This window comes from Colletotrichum costaricense (assembly GCF_030867565.1).
Source record: "Colletotrichum costaricense strain IMI 309622 chromosome Unknown Scaffold_5.1, whole genome shotgun sequence".
In the NCBI taxonomy this organism is placed as follows: domain Eukaryota; kingdom Fungi; phylum Ascomycota; class Sordariomycetes; order Glomerellales; family Glomerellaceae; genus Colletotrichum; species Colletotrichum costaricense.
This window is the reverse complement of record NW_026848234.1, coordinates 2042215-2067400: the sequence shown is the minus strand read 5'-3', so window position 1 is coordinate 2067400 and position 25186 is coordinate 2042215. Positions and strand designations below refer to the sequence as shown.

Below are 25186 nucleotides of genomic sequence, written 5' to 3'. Positions count from 1 at the left end.
TAGTACTTCCCATTGCCTGGATAGGGAGATAGTTATGGGACGCGTTGTTGGATTGACCGTGTCTCTGTAGTTGGATCTGCAGCCCCGAAAGTTCTCGGGATGTTCTCCCTCACACTTACACTTAACTTCGAGTCACTTTCGGGAGTTTACACTTGGGTAAACTTGATTGCGCAGACAGGAAAGTGTGATACGGGACGGATGGGTCTTGCGGGGAGCCGGGTGGGACCATCGCCCGTCTCTGCCTCACCACCAGTATCTTCAAGGAGAATTGACGAAGCAGTCCCTCACTTATAGAGCGTTCACTTGCTCTATAGTGAGACTGGACAAGTATTTAACGGAACTATCAGAGAAGCCGATCTTCAATAATGTTAATTGATGCCTTTTTCTTGCTCGAGAGCGAGAGCTTCGTTGAGTCTGGCTGTGTAAGGTACTTATCAATCGTCTCTCAAGGCCTGTTAGATACTCAATTACTCAAACCCCAACGAAGACAAAGCAAGGTCTGCAAGCTGTGATCTGTGAGCTGCAGGCGGAAATAAGCAATCGGACGAAGATCGAACCCCGTGGGGTCACCAGCCGTTAGAAGAAGCCAAGGTCGGTTGGCGATGTCGGCGTGGTCGGCAATGACGGTCGCTCCCCTTACCCCGGGTCAACGGAATGCGGGGAAGGGTGCCTCCTCAGCGGCAACCCCAGGTCAAGCCAGCCAACGCACCAAGGTCCAAGGGGAGAGAGGGCACGTCAGCTGCTGCTGCAAGGGTAGAGCTGTCTCGTATCTCAACGCCGTCCCAACCTCCAAACTTCCAGCCGTCCGACTGTTTGGGAGAGCCGAAGCCGAGAGGACTCATGTAGTCCCAACGAGTAATGCTTCTATAGTTTTGATGCTATTTCGGACCTCCTTCATCTTTCTGTCGTAATCTCACCGGCGCTCATTGTCTCATTTCTTCACAGCCAATCGAATTTACCACCCATTCGGCAACGCCAGACAGCAAGCCACCGTAAATATGGATAACTTACACCCTCAAGACGAAGTCTTGCGGCATTCCCTTGAGGATCCGGAATCTTTTTGGGCCCACCAGGCCGAACACCTGCACTGGCACAAGAAGCCCTCTTCAACACTCAAAGTCACCAAGAAGACGCTCAAGAGCGGCGTCACCCACGACTCTTGGGAGTGGTTTCCGGACGGAGAAATCTCGACCTGTTTCAACTGTGTAGACCGTCACGTTCATGATGGCAGGGGTGATGCGCCGGCAATATACTATGACAGTCCCGTAACGAATACCAAGCAGACCCTCACATACAAGCAGCTACTCGACGAGGTTGAGGTCTTCGCCGGGGCGCTGAGGGAAGAGGGAGTGAAAAAGGGCGACGTCGTCTTGGTATATAGTAAGTATTCTTCTCATTGTCGGATAGCCAATTTTCCGATCCAAACCTTACACTACTATTAGTGCCCATGATTCCCGCGGCATTGATAGGCATACTCGCCGTCAGTCGCCTAGGTGCAATCCACGCCGTCGTATTCGGCGGGTTCGCACCGGCCGCTCTCGCCCAGCGTATAGAGGCCTCTCAGCCCGTGGCCATCCTGACGGCTTCGTGTGGTATCGACGGTAATAAGCCGCCCATGAGCTACAAGCCGCTCGTTGAGGAGGCTTGCCAGATCTCCAAGCACAAACCCGACAAGGTGGTTGTATGGCAGCGCGAGCAGATCCGGTGGAACCCCATCAAGAGGAACGACGGTGAGAGGAACTGGCAGAGCATTGTAAAGAGCTGTCGTGCGAGGGGCGTTAGGGCCGATTGCGTGCCTGTCAAGTCGACGGACCCGATCTACATCATCCACACATCTGGTACGACGGGTACGCCAAAAGGCGTGTTGAGGGATGCTGCTGGACACGCTGTCGGGCTGCATCTTTCTATCAGCTACTTGTTCAACATCCACGGCCCCGGCTGTGTTTCGTTCACAGCGTCAGATATTGGATGGGTACGTTTTGTCAAGCTCCCACGGGGCTGGGTCAGATTCTAATGTTAGGTGGTTTAGGTCGTAGGGCACAGCTATATCGCATACGCCCCCCTCTTCACGGGTGCCGCCACCGTCCTCTACGAGGGCAAACCCGTCGGCACACCTGATGCCTCAGCCTTTTGGCGCATCGTGGAAGAGTACAAGGTCAATACCATGTTCACAGCGCCGACGGCTCTCCGCGCCATCAAGCGCGACGATCCCGAGAACAAGCTCTTCAAGCAGATCGGAGAGCGCGGCGGCCTCCGGACGCTCAAGGGGCTCTTCCTGGCGGGCGAGCGGTCCGAACCGGCAATCATCACAATGTACCAGGAGCTTCTTGAAACCTACGGCGCAGTCGACGCCCACGTTGTGGACAACTGGTGGTCGACGGAAGCCGGGTCGCCCATCACGGGGCGGGCTCTCGTGCCGCATGCCGGAAAAGACCGCGGTACGGATGTGCGTGGCCATCCGCCTCCCAAGATCAAGCCGGGCAGCGCCGGAAAAGCCATGCCTGGCTTCGACGTCCGCATCGTGGATGATGACGGTAAGGAACTTCCGAGAGGCACGATGGGAAACATCGTCCTCGGGTTGCCTCTTGCCCCGACTGCTTTCAGAACTCTGTGGCAAGATGAGGAGCGGTTTTACAAAGGCTATCTGAAGCGTTTCAATGGCAAGTGGTTGGATACGGGGGATGCAGGCTACATCGACGTCGAGGGTTACGTCAACGTCATGTCCCGTAACGACGACGTACTCAACGTTAGCGCTCATCGTTTGTCAAGTGGTAAGCATCGTCCTCGTCCTCGTCCTTGGAAGTTCTTTTCCATGCCAAATAGAAAGCCCCCCGAAGCTAACAACAAGATAAAACAGGCGGCCTCGAACAAGCCATCACATCCCACCCCCTCGTCGCGGAAGCCTGCGTGGTGGGCATCCCGGACGCGCTCAAGGGCCAGCTCCCCTTCGCCTTCATCACGCTCTCGACGCCCGAGCACCCGACCTCGGCGGTGCCCGACGCGAAGCTCGCCGACGAGATCAACGCGCTCGTGCGGTCGCAGGTCGGCGCCATCGCCACGCTGGGCGGGCTCATCCAGGGCAAGGGAATGATTCCCAAGACGCGCAGCGGTAAGACGCTGCGCCGCGTCCTGAGGGAGCTGTTGGAGAACGCGGTGCACGAGGAGTTTGAGAAGGAGGTCCAGGTGCCGAGTACGGTCGAGGATGCTGGCGCGGTGGATGTTGCGAGAGAGAAGGTGAGGGAGTATTGGGAGGTGAGGGGGGATGGACATAAGAGTACGGAGGCTAGAGCGAAGTTGTAGATAGCACCTTTTGCTACGCACGACAGAGAAGCCTGCGCCAATCGTTTCATCACCTGTTCGTAACTGTGTTTTGGTGTTGAAGATCACACATCAAGACATTCTACTAACCAAGATAAGATAGTACAGCCACGAACGTTACGAGTGATATCATGAGCTCCAGTAACAAGCCTGAGAATCAAAAAGCGGATATAATACTTTGATTCTGAGATATCGAGAAATGAGAATATGACCGCCTTATCACTTAGTATCCAACGTCGGTCGATATGTATTGAAGTTAGTGGGAAGGGATGTCAACGCACCACGCTGGATCTGTTTCCGTCACGAATCAAACCCGTCAATGACCGTATAACGTCTTAGTCACGAATAATATAAACTACTATCGTTCACTGGCTTTTTTCTTAAAAAAGAAAAAAAAAAAGAGCTGTCCGGCTTACTAGGGAAACATATGATGTAGATACTCCGCTAATTAAAGAGGAACTCAGTCTACTCGATCTCGATGGCTCAAGAGACTTGATCTTCTCAACAAGGTTTCAATCTCTCTGAACAGTTTTCAGAAACCCGTTCACCGGTCTTTAGTCTGAATCTATGTACAGGGTACCGGGCTGAGGAGATATGAGGGGTTGTCATGAAAGACTGCGGTACGCTGCTGGCCGATCCTTTGAATATTCCGTCATTTCCTCGTCATAGTCGGAATCCGCCGTAGACGTAGGCCTCATAGCCAGCTATATCAAGCTCAACAGTGTTAACATATTCGTCTAGATTTCCTTGGTAGCTGCTAGGTAACTATATCGAAACATTCAACCCCGACCATCGGACGCTGAGCTCCCATGGTCTGGACTCGCCCAACTGAACTAAGGACACTGAGCCAAGAAAGCCTAGGCCGACCGCAATCTCTCCCCTGAAGCAATTGCCACCGACGACGACAACCATCGTGCGACATGAAGCCGTCGTTGTAAAGCGACACGCGCCCGCAGGATGGGTGGTATGACGAAAATCGAGAGCCCTCCATCCCGTATTCACGATCTCCTCGGTCACACCCTTCCGCCCTAGGCCTCGTCATGGTCAGCTTGTGTGACGAAAAGAGAGCGTAAGTTCGTCCCTCCAGGGCCATTGACGTTCAAATGTATACGATCCCATGGCGGGAAGACGAGGCTCGAAGGAAAACCTGATACCCGTACCGAGTCACGGCCGTCGTACCATGTTTGCTCACGGGCCGTCGGACGTGTGACCAGGTTCGAAGCTGAGCGGCTGTTTCTCATCTCCGTCCAGGGATAGGTTCATCGGGAAATACGATTTAGGTTCCGGTGAAATGGGAGACGGGGGGCATCATCTACGGAAGTTCGACTGAGAGGACAGGACGTGACAGGCATGGATCGAATATTTACGAGCGAAACGGTAATGGTGGTTATGAAGTTCCAAATGGAATAGCAAACTAGAGAAGTTCCAACCAACGCCTCGTATGCCGAATCACAGCATGCCCCCCAATGTATTCCTGGTATCGTTGTGCCTCCAGTGACCCATCGATGCAATAGTTGAAAACCGTTTACGTTCGCCGACGTCGATAATGATCCAAGAACTAATCACATCAACTTGCCGATCCAGCGGGGGACTCCTTGGAGGCCTGCTTCCCGTACGTCCCATAAAGACTTCGTTGGCCCTCTCTCGCAACTTTCAGAGGAGCGAAGCGTGCTTCGGGCAATCGACTTCCCGCCTTGAGACTCTCCATTACCCTGCGCAAGGATTAGCGTCCGCCGATTCATACGGGTAGATGAGATAGGGAGACAAAGAAAGAACGAACCATTCAACGCCAATATATTTGACGGCAGACCCGCCGATCCTCCGAATTTCCTTTTCAAGTTTGCCGCTCGCGAGTCCTCCGCCGGCTCCAGCGCCTCCGCCCGCCGGTCTCCCGACAATAACATGCGTAACCTGCCTCCGTCCGAGATGTATGGACATGCGCGCACCGTTCTCGACCAAGACGCGCTTGAGTTTGTGATCCGAGATGATGGGATGCGTGCTCCCGTTGACGTACACCGTGACGCCCTCGAACAATCCCCTACCAGCCGCCCTCGTCGCCTCAGCATCCTCGTCCTCCTTCCGCCGAGCTTCCATGACCTCCTCTTCGCTCATCCTTACCAACCCACCCGGTGCTGTAGCAGACGTGCTAGATGTCACGGAGCCGGTCTCAGAGACTGAAGAGCCGCTCCTCATCAGCCCCGGCCGCGCCAGCATGTCCGCCACGCTCATTTTTGCCCTCGCCTTGACGTCCTTGGGCACCACCATCTTCAGCTTCTCGTCAAAGTCCTCGCTGCCAGCGCCGTACGTGTCACTCATGCGGGCACCTCCAGTGTGACCGCCCGAAAACTGCTCCGAGAGCTTGCGGGCGCGGCTGGTTCGCCATCCTGTGCCCGGGACGTGATCCGGGCGTTGATGTCCGGTGGCGCTTGAGTTGTATGGATCGAAGTTGTTGCCGAACCGCGGCTTTGCGGCTGGTGGGATAGGTGTCTTCTCCGGCGAAGGCATTTCGGTTCTGACACACGTGATTGTTTTGGAGCAACAATGTTTCTTTTTCTTTTCTCTTCTGCCCTTTTTGCTTTGCTAGCATAATAGATGTGCCAAACGGCGCTGCAGTGCGAGGCACATGCGCGTTGAGCATGCAATGTCGTTCAGATCCACACAACAAAAACGTAGGGTCATAATGCTGGATTTTGCCTCTAGTGTCTCCGTCAGCAAACAAAGGGGTTATTTTCTGTCGTCAACGATACGCGAATCACGCGGCGCCGCAGGCTAGAGAGTCCCAAGCGCATTTACATCCAAGGTCGATCCAGGCACGTACCGGTCGCGGGGTCACATGATCTTTGTCTCACCGAGAGCCACCGACACCCACCTTGGTCACCTCTGGGGTTTTCATGTTAGTCATCTCTCACTTACACCCAAACTCAAATCACATCTCATCGAAGCTACATGACGGGAAGGTGTAGAGACAGAGACATGCAGTCAAAGCTTCCCGAGTAAGGCGAAGCTAACTCAGGTGCCGTTCCTGGACCGAGAGTTGTCAATGCCAGCTGCTCCGCCTGCCATACTGGCAAATGCAGGAGCTGCAGCAGCGTCGGCGCACCGATGTTTCCCCAGCTTGAATCCCGTCATTCCTCAAATCCCAGAAAGAATGCATGTGCACGTCAGAGTCCCCTTGGAACCTTCTTGTTGCAAGAAAGACCGAACGCTTCGAACCTCAGGGGACCTTTCACCTCACCTTCAACCTCCCCATCTCCTGCAGGTACCGACATCAGGCCTAAACACCGGATCAGACACACCTGGACACACCCTCTTTGCTCTTCACCCTCCCCCAAAACAAGCGACATGTTTCCTTCGCCCACGAGGTTACCCACGAGCCCACGGAGCTGAAATCGGGACGGTCTGAGTGGAAAGGAGGCTGTGAAGAAGGTCATACCTTGCACGATGTTGGAATGATGGGCTGCAGAGGCCCAATCACTCCTCGGCGCCTCTGTCTGACGGCTTTCGGAACGCTCAGTCAGGGGACCATATTGGAGTCTGGGCTCGGCAGATGCGAGTGCGAAAATCAGTTTTGGACCCTTTTGTCCTTGCGTACAACTACGAATATGATGTCGCCGTTATCTACTCGTCGACGAAGTCTCTGACTCAGATGCCGCTCACTTCACACCCCCTTCAATATCCGGTTCAACAGAAGGCTATTTCTATCTTATTGTGGAAATGATATTGAAGATTCCACAGACGTATTGGGTACATACGCCCAAAGAAGACGACATCAGACTTCGACCCTTTGGATCGCCAAACCATATCACCGGGGGCCCTTGGTGCGGCGAAAATTAAAGCCATCCAATCGGCCTAGGACATTGATCGCAGTGGCATCGCATTCCCCCACAGACGCCAGTCATGCACATCACGCCCAGTCATCGGTCGAAGGTTGCACCTTAAAAGGGAGAGAAAGCTTGCACAGCCGGTGTTGGCTGCTTCATATTCGCGCCGTAGCTCCCCCCATACTCCCACATCCGGCGGAGGAGCCAGAGAGGTGACAAGAAACGAGAAGGCGAGAGAGAAAAGCTTGTTATCCAAGCTCCCTCGAAGAAAGGTGCACCTAGCTTCGGGTCTCGAATTGACATGCATCGCCAAACCTGCCGCGCGGCGGGAGGCGGGAAACACCAAACGAAAGGGCCGTCTCATGCGCCCCGGACCTGGCATGGCACACTCTCCAGCTTCGGGGACTCCCATGTCTGCCATATATGCCTCTCCCATGAGGCCACTGCACGCACATGCGCCTGCATTTGCCAATCGACACCAAGAGAATGCAGCTTCCAGGCCCGCTAACCTTCTCTCTCCTCGCCCTCTCCCGATGTTGTCCAGGTCAACCCTTGGAAAGGCGAAGAAAAGAGAAGCCAGGCGGTGCTCCGTCACATGTATAACACACCCATCTTATCATGCCGTACCAGCAGTTCATGCACGATGCCCGCTGCACCGCTGCGCACAGCACTGCGGATACCGCTACCTTACCTCACAACCTACTTTCCGAGCCTCCTCTCTTCCCGCCGCCGTGTTTCGCGGCTAGCCTTGGGCGGGCGGGACAGGGCTGGAGCGAGGTGAGGGAGCATCGATGCGATGCGCCGGGCCCTGCCATGGCGGCCTGGCCTGGCCTGCCGTCTCTCCTGCATCAAACCACCAACATGCCATTTAGTGAAAACTCTCAGAAATGACAAGACGACGACGACAAGTCGCAAAAGTCCCCCGGGAAAAGAAAGCTGGAGTCGCAAAGACGGATGCCGAGGCTTGCTTGCATATTCTGCGCACGCTATACGTGCTGCATTCTTCAACGCTTCGATGCGCAATGATGCACCGCTCTCTTTCTAATACGTAATCATACCTCGGGCAACCGACTACTTCAACGGTTGACCTCGTCATGTCGGAATAAAGGCAAGACAAGACAAGTCACGACACAACGAGACGAGACAGCCTGGTCATACCAACCATTGCAGGGAGGCCACTGGTGCCGGGGTACCCACGAGGAAGCAAGACAGTCTGCGTAGCGAGGTAATAAAAAAAGTCAATCTCGCACCGCCGAGCCCCAAGCTCCCTTTTCCAGCCCGTCTCTCATGTGATATCAATCAGGGACGTCAGGGACGAGCACAGGGGTCGTGAAGGAGGGGGCGAATCGTTTCAAGCGTTCAAGTTCTATCCCGACTTGACGATTCATCCGGTGTCCAAGGTCCAACATGACAGCGCCACTCACAAGTGGACGGCAAGGACACACGAAGTCTGGCGAGAGAGAGAGGCACAGAGGACATCAGCTCGAGCGCGCAAAAAGGTCAAAGGTCCACGTCACGCTCGCTTGACCCCGTCCCTGACAGTTACATGATCTGCCCAGCATGCGCCTGCTTGCTGCGGCCCAGGTGCGCAAGAGCCATTTCACGACACCTGCTCTGTTTCCTGAGGGGGCATCCTCCGTGAGCGAGGACGAGGTTCGCAACACTCCGTACGGATACAGAATCCGTAGTCCGTAGTGCACGTCTAGGCCGCTTGGAAGAGCGAGCGAGAGTTTCCAGGGCTCCTCTGTGATCCGTGATCTCGCCGCCGCCACCCCATGTCTGAGCAGCATGCATACCCGTACGCGCATGCAGGCAATCGTACCCTTTCGCTTTCCGGGGGTGGGAGGGGGGAGGGTGAGGGTGAGGGTGAGGGAGAGCCTGCTGTGGTGTTTTGCTTGCTCTACCTTGCCTTGCCTTGCTTGCCCTGCAAATCAAGACCTTCGGAAGACCTACCTACCTTCCTGGCCTGGCCAAGTCGAGACTGGTCTGTTTACATCTACCTGGCAAATCCTATCCGCCTTCGCTTCGCCTCGCGCGGCCGACCCGGGTCGTGACAAGCGGACGCGACGAGCGAGCGGGGGAAGGATTGTCTCCTCTCTCCTCTTCCCGAATCTCGACGAGAAAGTGGGTATCCTCGAAGAAAAAAAAAAGAGGCCGGCTAGAACCGATCCCGACATCGCCAATAATTGGATTTGGTGCTGTCATTGTTATTGTATGATTCTGCCACCTTCCTGGCTCACACCGGTCGTGTCCCAGACAGAAAGGTTGTGTGTCTCGTCTCGGGAGCTAAATCAAGATAGAGAGAGGTTGAGTGGTAGGGGAGAGGGAAGGACGGCGCGCGCCAGAACATTATACCTCACACCCTCCCGTCCCGGCAAAGAGATAGACGGCGACACACACGGAGAGAGAGAGAGAGAGAGAAAGGCACAAAAAAGACGCACTGATGGCGGAGAGTGAGGTGCCAGAGTGGATGGATGGCTGGGAAGAGGCTTGCTTGGTCTTAGACTGGCGCCCGTCTACCGCTTCTCTACGGTCTACGGATACGTACTCGGGTACTGGGGGGACCCTCCCGTCTCTCTCACTCCCAAAAAGACGTGCGCGGCACACAACGCGAACAAGGGAAGGAGGGCGGCTGTCAGAAGTCTAACTACGCCGAGGTTATCATTGTGTTTTTAGTTGAGTTTAGTTTTTTTTTTTTCTTTCTTTCTCGAGAGCGGCGAGCCGATCGAATGACCCAAACCGGTAGAGTATAGCCGTTCCATGTGGTCCCCGATGGGCAGAAAAATCTCTGTTGGAACAAAGTCAATCTTTGTGGACAAGGAAACCAGAGGCGGGCAAAGGGCAGGGAGAAAGGGCCGGGGGGGGGGGGGCGGCACGGAGGAAAGGGAGGGAAGAACAAGAAGTTCGAGAAACAAAGCCGAAAAAGTTATGCAACAAGGGGATTGTTCCTCAACAATGGACGGGACGACGTTGAAGACGAGACAAGAGAGAGAGACTTGGACATGTGGAAGAAAGGGCAGAAAAAAACAACAGAGACATTTCGTAACGTCGTCCTCTGTCTGTCTTCCTCGCTGTCTGTCACTGTCTCCGTACGTGGTATTCCAAGGCAAGGGCCGTTGCATTGCCTTGCCTTACAGATAGATACATGCTGCTGCTGCTGCTGCTGCTGGATTGCCACCAACGGAGCCAACAGCAGGCGACGGGACACACGTTATGCGAAGCATACTTGCATCCGGAGGGCAGATGGGCTGGAAACCACCACCCAGTCTTTCTCGCCAGTCGTGCCAGTATCCGTATGCCACACACGAAACTTTGCTGCCGCCGCTGTTGTGATCGTCCTAAATCCGGGGGGCGCGTCTACGTTGCCCTTTCTCCTTTCTTTTCCCGTATGCAATGCCCATGTTTCTTCCTTCGGCCACCTGCTTGCTCAACGACTCTGAGACCTTTCTTCCTAGCAGGAGCCTGGAGGAGTCGATGGATAGTCGAGAATACGGTTGCATCGTTCGTATCGCAAGGACCAAGGTAGGTAGGTGATGGTGGTGGCAAAAAAGGCTTCATCAACAAGTGACAACGCCGCCTTCAAACTTTTGGACATCTCTGTGCTTGTTTTTACAGCCTCTTCAGAAGTTCAGCTCTTGTCTAGAAACTAGACTATCCGTAGACTAGCTCCCAGAGGCCCCAAGACGGGAGAACTCCAGAACTTTTTTTCCTAGTTTACATACTCTCTCCGCTTCGGCGAGGATTGCAGACGCGCTATTCTGTCATACTGCGGCATCTCCCTGCACGTACGGTAATCTCTTGTGATTTTTCTGTTTCTTTCCTTCTTGTTCCCGTTTTCCTCTCTTCACCCCCTCCCTTCCCCCACCCGCCATGTAGTGTAGAGTGTACTTCCTCTTGCAAGCAACAAGCTACGGGATACCTAGCGCTTGTAAATCTGACATGTTACCACCCGAGACGCGGCGGCGGCGACGGCGCATCTTTGCCCACGGACGCTGGCGCTGCTGCTCCCACGCACGCGCGCAAGGGGGGGGGGGGACGCGGGTCCCATCCACAACCACTCCTCCCCCCCAGTCCCCAGCCCTCTCTTCTAGCCGCACATGGTATGACACCAAGGTGCTAGGTAAGCCAGGCAGGCAAGGCAGGCAAACGGGCAAGATTTCCCAGATGTTGGGGGCAGGAAATTTGAGCGAGGGCGTGAGAAAAAAGGGAGGGGGAGCAGAAATAAAGTGGAAATGGGGGGGGGGGGGGTTGCGAATGTAACGCGGGCTTGACAGGCGAGGTCTTCCGCCCATCGCCGCCCGCTCCCTTCTCCTCCTCCTTCGTCACTTTTTGTCTGTGTATCCAGTATGTACAGAGTATTAGCGGCCGAACGAGAGAAAAATCTCACGCCAACCTATTGGGGGTACAAGCAATGGCAAGGTTGAGGAAGTTCAAGGAAAGGATGTGCGCACCTGGCGGCCAGTTTTGGCGACCGCACAGAGCCCGGACTTTTATCGCCGTCAATCCACCCGCGACGAGGAGCAATCGGCTGCTGCTGCTGCTGCTGCTGCGGCGGCGCCGGACGCTTGCTTGATCGAGTGGGTTTGGGCTTGACCGGGAGGAGAGATCGGAAGGAGATGCGAAGAAGTGTGTGTACAGAGTAGTATGGACGGATATGTGTATCTGTATGTGTATGCGTGTCCCGGGGGTCGCGGGTCGCGGGTGAGAGGGAGATATTCCCGACAGCATCCAAGATGGGCCGCCGTCCTTCATCTAGACACCTACAGTGTAGATCTGGATGTGTGTCGATGCAGATACCGGCTTCGGCCTGTCTCAAGTGTGCTGGTGGAATGATGTAGATGTAGTCCTTGCCTCTTCAACTAGTAGGTTTGTACGACCGTTGCACACATAACCTGATGCACGCTGTTTTCTCCGTACAGGAGCCGTCGTTGGAAATGCCTCCGTTCCCCGGTGCGCCGATTTATGAAGACGGGAGGACAAACGATGGGTGCCAAGCAAACAAGCAAACTGTATCATGAACGCGCCCAGCTCAGCTCTTTGCACAACGCAGCAGCGCAGGTCAGGCTAGGGCAGGGCTCCCGCGAGCTGCTGCTGCTGTCGTGGACACTAATGTAAGACATGTCGATTTCCCATCAGATCCTCCCACGACACAGATGCGAGGCTACGGGAAGCGCGCAGCTATCCCGACATATGCACAGGACGGAAGGCGGGCGGCGGGGTGAGGCACTGCTGCTCCTCTATGTCTGATGGAGGGAGGGGCCAAAAGCACCCGGGACATGATCCTGGGCCAGGAAAGGTCCCGTCAAGTCCAGCCATAGCCGATCGTGAGAGTACAGACGGACAGGCTACAGCCTACAACAGCCGTGCTCAACCTCTGTCGTCGGATCGTGGATCTTTTTGAGGGGGGGGGGATGCTGGTGGTGTACATACCTGTCCGCCCATGCTTTCCAGGTGCACAACTACCCAGCATATCATGGACAGGGTCAGACGCGTGGTCTTACCGGACTCCGCTGCGGGTGGGCGACATCAAGCAAGGCTCGCATCAGTTAGACGCAGTGTTGATGGCCCATCTCGGACTCGTCAAAAGAGCCTCCTCTCAAGTTTCAACGGTATCAACATACCAAGCATCATCGAGACAAGTTCAACGGTCCAGATGTTAAGAATGCGGGGCTCTTCATAAACAGCGGGCTGTTCGCCGTATGTGGATGTTCCTTCGTCAAAATGTCTCAAATTTCTCATTCTCCAAGCCGAGCCTGGATGGTGAAAGGAGCAGGCAATGGCGGCTTTCGTCAGAAAATAACAGCAACACGACGACTGAGCTGAGCTGAGTGACTGATGACCGATGGGCCTATGATCCGATGGAGGTAACTCTATGTAACGCAACAAGGGGCGGAAGAAGACACGAGACGAGACGAAAAATGATATCCAGTCGTGTCGTGACAAGAGATCGAACGCCAGAGAGAAAAGACCGTGGCTGGAATCGAATCCGCTGTCGTCCGCTCGCCCCACGTCTCGTGGTGTTGGTGTTGGTGTTGGTGTTGGCCATTAGTCCCACCCATCGTCGAGAGACGGCGAGAAGCGCAGTCGGGATCTCGTCATGGGTGTGCGGATGCGCGATTTGCCAGGATGTTTTTGCGAGGAGGGCTTGGATTGTTCAAACTGACGAACGAGGGCCCCATCGGAAGACTGACTGGCGATGGAGGTACGAAGTCGTGTAGGTAGTGTAGGGGTGAAGAGTACCTAAGCAAAAGTGAGCAGAGAGAAAAACGCACTGGAGACTCAAGACTCAAAAGACTGGGGAGGAGGAGAAGGAGGAGGGGGGTGGAGATGGAAACAAGACTCAAGAGCAGCCAGTAGCCCAGAGTGAGGGGAACAGCCGTGGGCCATCTTGGGCGCATGTACAGGTACAAGCACACTCCCCCTCCTCCTCCTTCGTCTTCTTCGCCATTGCATCGTGCCACTTGCCTCCACGTGAAAAACCACCGGTATGCGCATAAAACCTCAACGTCCAGCAGGCGGCGGGAAAGACACTGGGCAAGGTAGCCCTGCCAGCGCAGCGTGGCTCCAGTGGGGGGTCAGCAAGCTAGCTCTTTCGGGTATAGGGCTATTGGCTCGACCGCAGCGGAGAGGCAAGCGATGATAGGTTAGTGGGCCGGGGGGTCCAGGCCTGGGTTTCTCTCCTCTTTTCTTCCTGGTTACACTCTCTCTCTCACTCTCAGAGAGAGACTCAGTCACTCTCCCTCTTCTCCCCCCGGCTGAGTGTGCCTCTATCACCATGCCCCAGATCCTGGCAAGAAAAGCAGCCAGAGGCCCCAGAGCAAGCGTGGACGGGGAGCGGGGAGAGGGCGTCGCCGTAAAGAGGCCACAAGAGTAGCGGTGAAGAGGATGCTAAACCCAATCAGTGAAGCCATTGTCACCTCCGCCAACCTCGACCGAGCCGCCTCAACGCCACAGTGTCGAGAGAAGACGTCAACTTGTACCTCCAACCGACACTCACAGTCCGTCGCCTGTTACGAACACAGACTTGTCTCGGTGATTGAACGTTGGCTGGATGGGCACGCATAGTGTCGGGGATATAACAGTCGCAGAGAGCGGGATGAGAGTCAATCGGCACTTGGTCTTGATTCAAGTTGTAGAGACATGACTTGTGCTTGCGCCAGTTTGTGCTTGCCGGTGCTAGCATGGTAATCCGAGTCTGATTTTGGATCTCTGTACTGAAGTGAGGGTTGCTGTCATAACTGTTATTGCCTGGACTCTCGTGCGATGCTCGTGTTTGATTACAAAATGCCATCTCTACGACAAGAGCTGCACGGACAAAGACAATGTCAATTCGACTCAGTGCGTTCCGGTCCAGTCAGACAGCGGAGAGCATTTGCCCGTTCAGGTCGTTGAAAAGGCACCATCGCTGACCATCGCTGGCATCAATCCCATGTCATGTCGCGCAGACCGTATGTTCCAGCCCTCAGCCCCGGCCATGTTCCCATTGGACCAGCATCGTCGGCGACGTGGAACTACCCATTGGAACGGTACGGGTACTGTCAGACCTCATCTAACGCTACGCCGTCTGACCTGGCCCTTCCTCGCAGCTGCGGGAGGAACTCCTCGTGCTTCTCATGTAAGGCGGAAAACGGTCCGCTCATGCATGCTTATTGATGAATGAGAGTAGCAGAGGACAATATTCCTGGCAATATGATTTGCATAAGGACTTCTATCCTCAAGGAATCTGCTGCCGGCAGCCTCCACGTCGCCAGGGAAAGTTTACCTGCGATCAAAGGCGGTGCCTCTTGTTATATAGTAGAGCCAAATCGGCTATCCATATACATGGGGGCGAAGCTGCAAAATCTTGACTAAAGCTAAACAATGTATTTGCAGTCGAATAGGAAGAGAGCCTGGACATTCGACGTTGACTTGCGGTCGGTTGAGCTGGCTGGCTAGGTTTGTCTACGTCTCTGAGCAGATTGCGAATTCAATTGCTGAACGCGTTTCCAGATCAGGACAAGAGTCCCGGGACAGGTACTTTGGAGTTGCGGCGTGGTTGTGGGCGTAGGCGTAGACGCAGGCCCAAGTGCGTTGTAGATGGATGGTGTGGCTGCCGTCGACGTGGATTGCTATGATTCGCCCAAATTCGAATTGCTGGGACTCTCTCTCTCTCTCCGTCTGCCTCTCTCTCCCATATCGGCCAAAGAAGCGATGATGGCGCTGAACTGATAAGCCAAATTGCTGTTGGCCCCGGCCGGTGAACCAAAAAAACATCCAGGGAGTACAGACTACATGGCCCCCCTAATTTATCCTGTACGATACGTCCGTATGTAAGTTATGGTATGTTAGCAACTTGACACAAGTGTCCAATGGTGTCTTTGGTGATGGATATTCGCGAAGAGTGCGCATACACGTCAAGAAACTCCTGGGAGACCCTCCGGCCATACCCATCATAGTTTCAACACGACTCTGTGCAAGATGTTGTGTGCTGTGCAGTCTCGAATGATGGGCATATTACTAGAAGCATGACCAATTCCCGAGACCGGAATGTGTCGTGGGCGATGGAACGTTCGCTGTGCCAGTAAAGTCTGTTGATCCGGCTCAACGAAGTCGGTGCGATTTTATTCGATCAACTATTGCATCCCTTGGCGAAAGATAGCACATCGAATGCATTGTCCCTGGGCACCATGGAAAGGCTAGAGAAAGTGAAGCAAGTCGTGGTGCAGAGACGTTTATTGTGACCGACCGATACGTACCCAGTACCTTGCAGAGAGAGAGGGAAAGAGAGTTGACGGGTAGGCTAATGTGGCTCGGAGAAGGTAGACTCTTCCGCCAGATCACTGACACCAGTGAACTAGCTTCAAAAGCGGCAAGTGGTTCGCATGTAGGCAAGCGACGTGGAGGTACGGTATCTCAACTAGATCGCAGCAAGTTCGAACATGTATCCGTACAGAGTAGTTTGCTGTGTGAGTGGGACACTTGGGAAGTGCGCCAATGCATGTGTGGCTACCGTTGCCCACTCTGCGACCGCAACGTAGTTATGGCACCTCATTGCAAAAAAAGGTGACGCTGTTGAAGAGAGAAGTTGAGCACGCTTGGTCTGTGACAAGTACGTAGCAATTGATGCCAACAGCTCTGAACAAGGCTTGGATCTTTGACGTTGTCTCTTCTCAATCGCCGAAATGTCTGGTGCAAAGGCACGGATTCGTTCAAGTCTGCGTCTTTCGTCTCTGTGGTACGCTTGGTAGTAGTTTCGTGACGGAACGAGGCGTCAGCCGCGGACCCGTCTTTCGCCGTGAATGGAGCCGAAATCCAACAAGCCAGGCTGGAGGGGAGTGGAGATGCCCTCAGCGAGCAGCTACCTACCCTTCCTTGCAAGAGAGGAGCTTTCGAGCCTTGGAGCTCTGATCTCTTGGAAGGACATAGTCTCATAGCCTGAGGCCCAAGTTGCATACTGGCAGTCTGTTATTCCTTCTCCAGGAGGACTCTGTTAGGGCTGTTGATGTACGGAGTATCTCGGTACAAGCTAGAAAGGAAGGGCTGGAGGACTGGGGTGCTCTTCGAGAGCACTGAAACGCACCCCTCCCTCCTCAACGTTAGATAAACACGTTGATTGGTCATGTTTTAGAGATGCTTAGCCGCCTTGCAGCTGGGTCATGCAAGTGCTCAAGCCAACATCAGTATCACACACTAATCCCTGTTGAATCTGCCATCTTTGGCATCCAGAATTTTAAGATGTCTGCAGGGTCTGGACGACATGGGGACCAGGGTTCGTCAGCTGCGTTGCTGATTGCTATCGTGCGCAATGCCACCATGCGGATACTGTGCCCCCAGACAAAGTATCCGTAATCCATACGGAGTACATGAAGAAGCTGTCCAAACCCCCACAGCAATGAGGAGATACACAGTAGTGCGCGGGAAGGACGACAAGTCCGCTTCCCAGGATGAGACGTGCGTTCGCGAGCAGAGTTGCAGTCGTCTGCATATTCTGTAGGTATAAACCTCATTTGGTGTAAGTCCCGAATCCAAGTCAGAAGAAAATGCATAGACGTTGTTGAACCCCCATTCGGGACGCCGTTGGTATTTCCTTTGATAACTCCAGGCCGAATCGGGTGGCTCTCGTTATATCCATTGGCTTCAGAACGCCACAACTACTCGCGTTCTACGCCTCAAGCACAGAGCGCCGACGGTAGCAGGACAGGAGCTACGACAAGGTGAGCGGCAAGCGGTCTATCGTTTTGTAACGTTGACCGCAGCTCGTTTCGACGTGCCGAGTCCGATCGAGTAGGAATTGTGAACGTCCGTCTCTGAAGTTTCGTGGCGATACATATGAAGCAACGTCTGTCGTTGTGCTTGACGTCTTGCTGCGACAAAGGGGGGAAAGCGCTCCTCCTGGTTTTTAGTGCTCACAGACATTTTGGCATTGCAACACGGGCAATTTCGTCTAATCAACGGCCTTTAAAAAGCTCGGCAAGGTGTTGCTATTGTATCTGACAGATGATCGAGGGTCAGTGCGATGTCGATGGACCTGCCATTACCATGGCTCGAATACTGTTGTCGCCGCGGTCCCCACCACCAGGTCTCACCCCTCCCATTCGAAGCTGTCGGAGTGAGACAAGGATTCAGAGCAGGTAACAAAGAGCTCTCTCGTCCGAAGAAAAGACCCTGAATGACTGAAAGCCATTGTCAGTGTGGCTGGCCATGTTGCTTATGAGACATGACTGAGGATTCAGGTACTAGGTCTTCCTGTTCTGAACGGGAACTCGTTGCTCTTCTCTTGAGAGCGTGTACACTTCTTTGGGAAAGCCAGTCTGGATCGACCACGAAATCGACCAACGAGGAGGGATGAACCGGCCACGCTCGCAAGCCCCCGATGTGTAGAACAACCGCTCATGACATCTCAAATAGCCAGGCTGATAACCAACAGTGACGATGGCTTCCGTACGTTGATGAAAACGCATTGTGCAGGTGATTAGTCATGGACTGAGCTTCCACCGATACCCGCATTGGCTTAGCTGCTATCCGTATATTGGCAAAAATGTCCCCGGCCTGAATGGCAGCAGAAACGAAACGAAACAGGGGTTGGCTGCTTGTCTCCTCGCAACGAACCGATCACCATGTATCCGCAGTGTATGGCCACAAAGTCTCCGTATTGGTAGTGCCGTTTGGAGTCGGGCGATAATCACGAGCCAGGGGCCAGAGACAAGGAGCAGCACCCGTGACTGGGTTTGCGAGGTGATGTTAAGACCAAATCCATGGTAAGCCCAAAATAACGGCTACCTGTAGTGCACAGCTGCGTGTCGAGCTCAGCACGAGGAACCGCCTCAAATCCGTATAGGTACGCCTTCGGATACAAGCAAGAGAATCATGGTGCCGCTGGAGAAGGCGACCTGGTGGCAGTGACCCTGCAAAGAGTGTAGGTACCTCATGTACGGGCCGCAGCGTACAGGACGGAATCTTGCATTCGATTGCACATGCCCCCCCCCCCCCCCCACAGGCTTCTGCATCACACCGGGCTAGAAGCAACGCCGGAACACACATCCACCGTCCCTCCTAATGCGACGAGCCCCGCACCGGCCTGTCCCGTTGGCATTTGCTATGCGGTTGCGTGCCTTCGTGACTGAGCTTGTCGATTCTCATTGTGTCTCTTTTGAAAAAGATGGTCGTCTTTCGTAATGTCCTTGGTAAAGGGAGAGCCTCCAAGCTAGTTGCTCCGTGACCCATATATCTCTGGAACCCGTATCCGTACTTTCCTCGCACCTCAAAGTCGCACCGAAGTCGGACCGCAACGTAGAGATATATCGTATCTGAAGTGTCGATTCTCCCTAGCAGTCTTGTAGGGCCAGGCAAAGCCTTTGGGGGGCCCCTGCTGCGGGAACTTAGAAGAGCGCCGACCATCTAGCATACCACCTACGTTGACGCAGATGCATGCATTGCCCGACATGCAGCCACGAGGATGAACGACCTCCACCTTGTCGTCCACCTTTGTTAGAGATCTGAACTGGCTCTGTCGTTGATCTTAATCGCGGAGGCGCAGACACGCACGTCAATCGCGTTGTGAGAAGCTCATCCCTGCAGACGAAGAGGATCTGGTCCTCGGCCACTTTTTGGGTAGAGTGGCACCAATCCTTGATTCATGGGACTGTGACGCCCAGGAATAGTCGAGATACTTTGCGTGTGTTCAAGCCGTACGCGGTCGGCAGAAAGCCTTTAACTGCATCCCGAGAATACTTGTCCTTCTTCCACCGCAGGAAGCTGGGCAGGAACTTTGTACGCCTGAGCAAACGGAGGTGTGTTCCATTATCCAGTCTCTTCATGTGCAACATCAACAAGCATGTTGTCAAAGCTGTCATGTATCACAAGCCCCGTCGGCGTTGCGTTGAGAGAACAGCCATCGAGGTTACCAAGCTAAGCATCCGAATCTGCTTGCTGTAGGCGGGCGTGGCAGGACACGAAGATCGAAAGAACTCCGGGCAGCACACAGAGGTCTTTAGCAGGTCCAAAGTTTCCTCATCTGCAGGAATCTTGCATTGCAGAATGGCCCATCGGAACATTTCCCCCATGGCAGGAAGAGCAGTCAGTCCGCCGTTACAATTGATCACCGAATTGGAGGGAGCTGACCGAAGGGCAGCTTGCTTCAATAATGAGAGTGATGCGGCTTGGGACTACTGTAAACTTGACGCCGCTCAGTCACTTTGCGATCCATATTACGGCACGAGGCAGTGGCGCCACAAGCCACCGTGTATGCCTGGCTACAAGCCTTGCAATGCTGCAATTCCCAAGCAACGTCGCGCGTTTGGCGTATTTGCTCACATGAACATCTGTTTCGGCTGGCAACTTCGACATGCTCTCCGACAAGCGCAGAATTGTGGGCCTTCATAAGAGAGTCATACGCCATAGGATTTGAGCTCTCTGGGCATTACTAACGCCGCCGTAAAAGACGACGGGGGTAGTAGGGTAGATTGTGAAGCCATTTCGCGAGCAAGTCTGCTATTCCCATAAGCGACGGCGCAAACGAGGTGATGTGCAAGCCCGACTGCGCGTAATGAAATGGATGGCTTGAACAAAAGAAAGCAAACTCAGAGGCGTCATCAGCATAGGTAGTGAGACCCAAAGCCATGAGAGTTGCGAAAGGCTTATGAAGTTATGAACCACCTTGTTTGAAAAGCCGGTCTATGACTGTCACCTAGCCGCGCCTACCAAAGGGGTTTGGCTGAGCTTGGCTAGGCGCCAGGAGTCTCGACCTTCGGACCTTGCGTGACGAGTTGGACTAGAGGGATAGGCGGGCTTGACGGTGTTTCTTTTTCCAGTCTTGGCAGCCGTTGGTTATTGTCGGCGGCGGCCGTCCGCAAGTCGACCAGTGGTGCGTGTTTTCCGATCCTTACGACAATGTCTCGCCGGCCGAAGGCTAAGACGGCATTTGCGACCAGCTTGCCGCTCTTATTACCCAGGTACTGTCATGGTCAAGGTGGAGGGTTGGATGAAAAGCTCGGGCGCAACGGAGATCCGTGAGAAACTAGCTAGGGCTTGAGTATTCGGAGCAGGGTTGAGTTGCCAGCGTTAGGTAGGATGAGCAAGGTGGCAGGTATCCGTATGTACAAAGTAGACGACTGATGTGGTCCGTGATGCCGATGTTTGCTCGAGGTGGTTGGGAGCGACCCGGCACCGGAGCTTTGGAGGGAACAAGTGTCTCCGTACACGTACTCGAGGCTCCAGCAGGGTTGAGGGTAGTCCGCTCGCCTGGGTCTGGCCATGACGGGACTCGAGGGTCCGGATGCGCCAGAAAAAAAGTGTGAGGGCAATTTGGAGGACGGGAGCCAGAGACAAACCAGCCCATGCTGGGAAGAGCAGGCGGTTCGAGGTTGATGCAGTCGAAGGCGTGCGTCCGCAGATGTCTCGCTGTGGAAACAAACAACAGTACTCCATCATTCCAAGTTATCTGCCTACTTTGTAGGTTGAAGCAGACCAAGACCACAGCTCATCTTTATTGTGTGGAAGCACGATGCATTTGTGCAACGGGTGGCCCCGAGTGCATTCCCCGGGAAGCTCGGGAAGACATTGAATGAGGCTCGCCAACGTGCCTGGCAGCTCTGGTGACTGATCTTCATTTGAGTTGAGCCCTGGAACGCATGCCTGCCTTGCTGCGTCCAGGGGAAGGTAACCGCACACAGGTCGCTGCAAATTTCCGAGTAGAGAGACTCGGGTCGATGAGGACAGAATGTCGAAGAGCGAAGGGACCCCGGCCGTCTCAAGTTCTTGCAGCGAATTGGCGGAGAGAGAGGTATCTTGGCTCGATTCTCTGGCAATTGGCACAAGCCCAGCGACTCTGTCAGTCTGGCTGTCGCTGTGGTTGTCGTTGTGCGCGTTGCGCACCATAGACCGCTCAGGAGGCAGAGACGGTGACGGTGACGGGCGATTCGAAGAGGCAAGGTGAGGCCCCTTCAATCGGCAGAAGAGCGTGGAGGCGTGCGATAGGTTGGAGAGGGGTCGGTAGGCATGAGACACTGAAACGATGAGAAAAAAGAAATGTGGTTGATGAACTGGCCGGCTGAATGCTAATGCTGTCGGGACGTCGCTACCTACTTTGCTCACAATCTGCACCCGTAAGGTAGGTAGTCCGCTCTGGATCAGGAAGTACAGGGAGTGGACTGCCTTACCCTTGACAAGTCCGAATTGAAGGACCTCGGGATGTGAATGTCTTTACGGAGTGCAGAGTACGTATTGGTAGGTATAGAGCATCAGGATTTCGAAGTAGACATCGAAGTAGTCAGTCTGTCCTCCGCCAGTGAGCAGGGCACTTGCCTGAGATGCAGTTAAGGGATCTTATCTGGGGGAGATGGCGACAGCACCAATGTACCAAGGATATCCTCGAGACGTTGACGGGCACCTGCTTACGATAGCGGGCTTTCTTATGATACCTCAACCTACCCAACCATGACAGGCAGGAGGTATATTCTGTGGTACTACGTGGGAGGGACATGGATTGTCGACGATTCCTTCCTGGGCTGGATGGACCTGAAGGTCGACCATGTCACGAATGGAAACTTGAGCGAGATTGTAGGCAAGACCGGCCGCGTTGGGAACCTCAGGCAAAGAGTCTCATCACATCTTGGGCCGGGGAAGAAGGAGGTGGATTTGCGTGCTTGCCGAAGACTCAAGGATTTTCGGGTCTCTTAAGTTGCCCTTCCTTCCTCAGAAATCTATGTAGCAAGAAGTAAAGGGAAAGTATGCAGTAAGTACGGAACACGAGGATGCCGTTTTAAACTCGATACCAGTACCATACCTTTTCCCTACCTATATCTTACCTGACGCATGTAAAGTGCGACCACAAACAATATCTTACGTAATTAACTACAATTCTAATGCATCTTACAGTCCGATCACGATAACAACATGTCGAACAAATAACAGGAAATGGCCGCCGACGCATGTTACGCATGGAACTGAGCAAATTGGAAGGTTATGAATGATGATAGTCGTCTATCAGCGAAAGAGATTCGGCCCGCAACTGCCTTCCTAGATAAGGTGTTGGAAGGGAAGGTGAGGTACGGACATTATATCCGTGAAGTCGGCTTTCTTTCCCACAAACCGTTCATGGTTCTTCCTGCCGTGGTGTCCACCACTTGTTGCTCCAAAGGACCAATTTGGAAGTTGCAGCGCCCACCTACCAGCCACCACCTTGCCGCGATTGTGACGGGGACTTCTGCCCATGTTGATTTTCTATACCCTAGTCATCATCCACTCTTGCTCCGCAAAGGGAAAGCAGGGCAAGGCACATAGGGTTCGCAGCGGGGCCGGCGCGGAGAAGGCACTGGACAGGTTCACCAAGTCAAATCGGCAGGGCAGGCATGGGAGGGCGGAAAACAAGCAAGCAAGCAAGCAATTGAGCAAGCAGCACGCACGTCGCACGCCGCACGCCGCACACGAGGGACAGATGAGCAAAGCGGGTTTCCTGCGAGATGTGGAAACGCAAGGCAAGGCAAAGCAAAGCAAAGCAAAGCAAGGCAAGGCAAGACAAGACAAGACGCGACAGAATCCGCTGACCCAGACCTGATCAGACCAACCAGCCAGCCAGCCTGATTCTCTCCCCAGTCAGCAGCCCGGCGACAACGATGACAGACCTGTGGAGAGTCAGCATCAGCATCCCTACGGATACTCCGTATGAATACGTACATGGAGAGAGACGACAACAGCAAGGTCAGCCAAGATAGCGTTACAAGATCTGCCTTTTGACATGCGCATGGCCCTCTGCCGCACAGTGCAGCAACGTCTGTGCTTTCGAGCACCATTGTCGGGAACCCCCCAGCCAGCCCAGCGCACTAAGATCAGAGATGCATCAAGCGGCAAGCCAATCCTTAACCCTTGGTCTAAACAGACGAGGGAGCACGGGAGGACCAACTGCGGTATGGTCACATACCCCCAAATCGGCCCAGTGTCGTTTTTATATACTCTTACCGAGTGCTAATAGTGTAGGCTCGGCAATCGACAGCGAACGCCCCCCTTCTATGTCTCCTGGTTCGCTGCGCGCTGCGCTAAACCGACGGCGTTGTGCTTGGAGTCCATCAGAAGCGTCGAGAAGACGACGATGCGCTATTGGCTTGCTTCTTCTTGTTCTTCCTTCGCCGCTCGCTCTCGTCTTTTTTTATCCCTTGCCTCGGGTCCTAGACTTGCAACGGTGCTTCTACCGGTAGTGAGGCCATTGTTGTCAACCATTTGCTATTGAGGCTCTTGTCTTGCTGACCTTTGATACCGGGACTTTGAGCAATAGCCGCTTGCTACACTGCCTCACCTAACCTCCCCTAACCATGAAGAAACTGCGCCGCTCTGAGATGATGGCCTTGGCCGCCGCCAATGGCACATGGACCGTACCTTGGTGTCGGGTACGATTAACTTTTCCTTCGAAGCAATGGACACCCGAACCCTACATGCGCCGACCGGATGACATGACACTTTTGTTGGAACGGCAGTACCTTGCGACGGAACTCAAGTCCGGGACAAAACAGGCCCTGGAGATGCCGTGCTTCATTGGAAGCTGCGGCGGAAACATCCAACATCCAAACGCACAGTCCACTGTCTGCCCGACGGCCTTCGAGGTTCGGTCGAACAACAAAGGTCACAACAATGACACGGCCAATGGGTCAAGGAGAGTACAAGAGGCAACGCCAAGTCCGAGGCCCAAGGGTAGGCAGATAGAATGGATGGATCGAGGAGCACGGCCGGGACACTGTGCCAACCACCGTTAAGCCCGCCTTATTACAATGTTGTCAACCGCGGTTGCCGCTGCGGCCACCATCTCCATCTGCTGAACCGCTCGGGTCGCCTTACTAATTTGCCGGACTTTACTGCAGCCTCTATCATCTTGGTTTGACCGTCTGGTCCGAGTGATGTGAGTTATACCCGGTCTTGTTCGTTGTTGAGGAAATGGATGACACCAAAGCCTAGGTCTGGGCTTGAAGTCTAGCACACTCTACTCTCTGTCTCGAACAAGACGACACTGACGAGTTGCGGGGCTCTAGCGGCGGTGCGCTGAGTGACTGGCAATGGACATTGGTCACAGCGTCGCTGGAGACTTGGAACCGACGACCTCCGTCCACATGCCCGGGGCTGTGTCGGGGTTGAAGAACGATTCGAAAACAGCCAGCATTGCCACGGAGAGAAATTAACTACGGAGTACAGGATACGCATCAATGAGACAAGTTGACCAGCGGGCAGAAGCGATCAGTGCTTTTGGATCTTCAGATCGGTCCCCTGGAAACTGAAAAGACCTTGAACTTGGGTTTCCAACCAAAAGCTGACAGTTTCTTGATTTGCCATGCTCTGTGTGTTTGTGCAGAGAGAGAAACTCGAGACGCCACTCTTCAAATCACAAAAGGACGAGAAAGAAAAGACGAAACAACACGAGTATCGGCGCAATGGCGACGGCCCAGAGACATGAGAATCGCCATTCGTCTCTGGCCGACGTCACTTGGACTTGGAAAGAGCATTTGATACGCACTCTTTGGACTATGGCACATAGATTCAAGGGCTCCAGATCGGGCCCACTCCACTTCTTCCCATCTCTGTCGAGG

The 25186-nt window shown here is 54.2% G+C and overlaps 7 protein-coding genes across 7 annotated transcripts; 5 read left to right on the top strand and 2 right to left on the bottom strand.

The window, feature by feature from the left end:
* Positions 1-998: 998 nt before the first annotated feature.
* On the top strand, positions 999-3300 carry CCOS01_05818 (AMP-binding enzyme; the record flags this gene model as incomplete). The annotated part of the gene is made up of 4 exons (XM_060453994.1): positions 999-1380; positions 1443-1972; positions 2030-2771; positions 2858-3300. The coding sequence occupies 4 exons, from the start codon at positions 999-1001 to the stop codon at positions 3298-3300; spliced, it is 2097 nt and encodes a 698-aa protein (XP_060315766.1).
* A 1585-nt stretch (positions 3301-4885) lies between these two features.
* Positions 4886-5823, bottom strand: CCOS01_05817 (BRCA1 C Terminus domain-containing protein; the record flags this gene model as incomplete). The annotated part of the gene is made up of 2 exons (XM_060453993.1): positions 4886-5030; positions 5099-5823. The coding sequence occupies 2 exons, from the start codon at positions 5821-5823 to the stop codon at positions 4886-4888; spliced, it is 870 nt and encodes a 289-aa protein (XP_060315765.1).
* A 4447-nt stretch (positions 5824-10270) lies between these two features.
* On the bottom strand, positions 10271-10363 carry CCOS01_05816 (uncharacterized protein; the record flags this gene model as incomplete). The annotated part of the gene is made up of 1 exon (XM_060453992.1): positions 10271-10363. One exon carries the CDS (start codon positions 10361-10363, stop codon positions 10271-10273), a length of 93 nt encoding a protein of 30 aa, XP_060315764.1.
* An 873-nt stretch (positions 10364-11236) lies between these two features.
* CCOS01_05815 (uncharacterized protein) lies at positions 11237-12386 on the top strand (the record flags this gene model as incomplete). Its single annotated transcript, XM_060453991.1, has 4 exons — positions 11237-11239; positions 11619-11716; positions 12059-12250; positions 12338-12386. The coding sequence occupies 4 exons, from the start codon at positions 11237-11239 to the stop codon at positions 12384-12386; spliced, it is 342 nt and encodes a 113-aa protein (XP_060315763.1).
* A 693-nt stretch (positions 12387-13079) lies between these two features.
* Positions 13080-13361, top strand: CCOS01_05814 (uncharacterized protein; the record flags this gene model as incomplete). The annotated part of the gene is made up of 1 exon (XM_060453990.1): positions 13080-13361. A coding segment is annotated over one exon (282 nt), but the record flags the coding sequence as incomplete, so codon positions are not given.
* Positions 13362-22052: 8691 nt separating this feature from the next.
* CCOS01_05813 (uncharacterized protein) lies at positions 22053-22526 on the top strand (the record flags this gene model as incomplete). The annotated part of the gene is made up of 2 exons (XM_060453989.1): positions 22053-22175; positions 22494-22526. The coding sequence occupies 2 exons, from the start codon at positions 22053-22055 to the stop codon at positions 22524-22526; spliced, it is 156 nt and encodes a 51-aa protein (XP_060315761.1).
* A 1397-nt stretch (positions 22527-23923) lies between these two features.
* CCOS01_05812 (uncharacterized protein) lies at positions 23924-24361 on the top strand (the record flags this gene model as incomplete). The annotated part of the gene is made up of 2 exons (XM_060453988.1): positions 23924-23998; positions 24086-24361. 2 exons carry the CDS (start codon positions 23924-23926, stop codon positions 24359-24361), a joined length of 351 nt encoding a protein of 116 aa, XP_060315760.1.
* Positions 24362-25186: the final 825 nt, after the last annotated feature.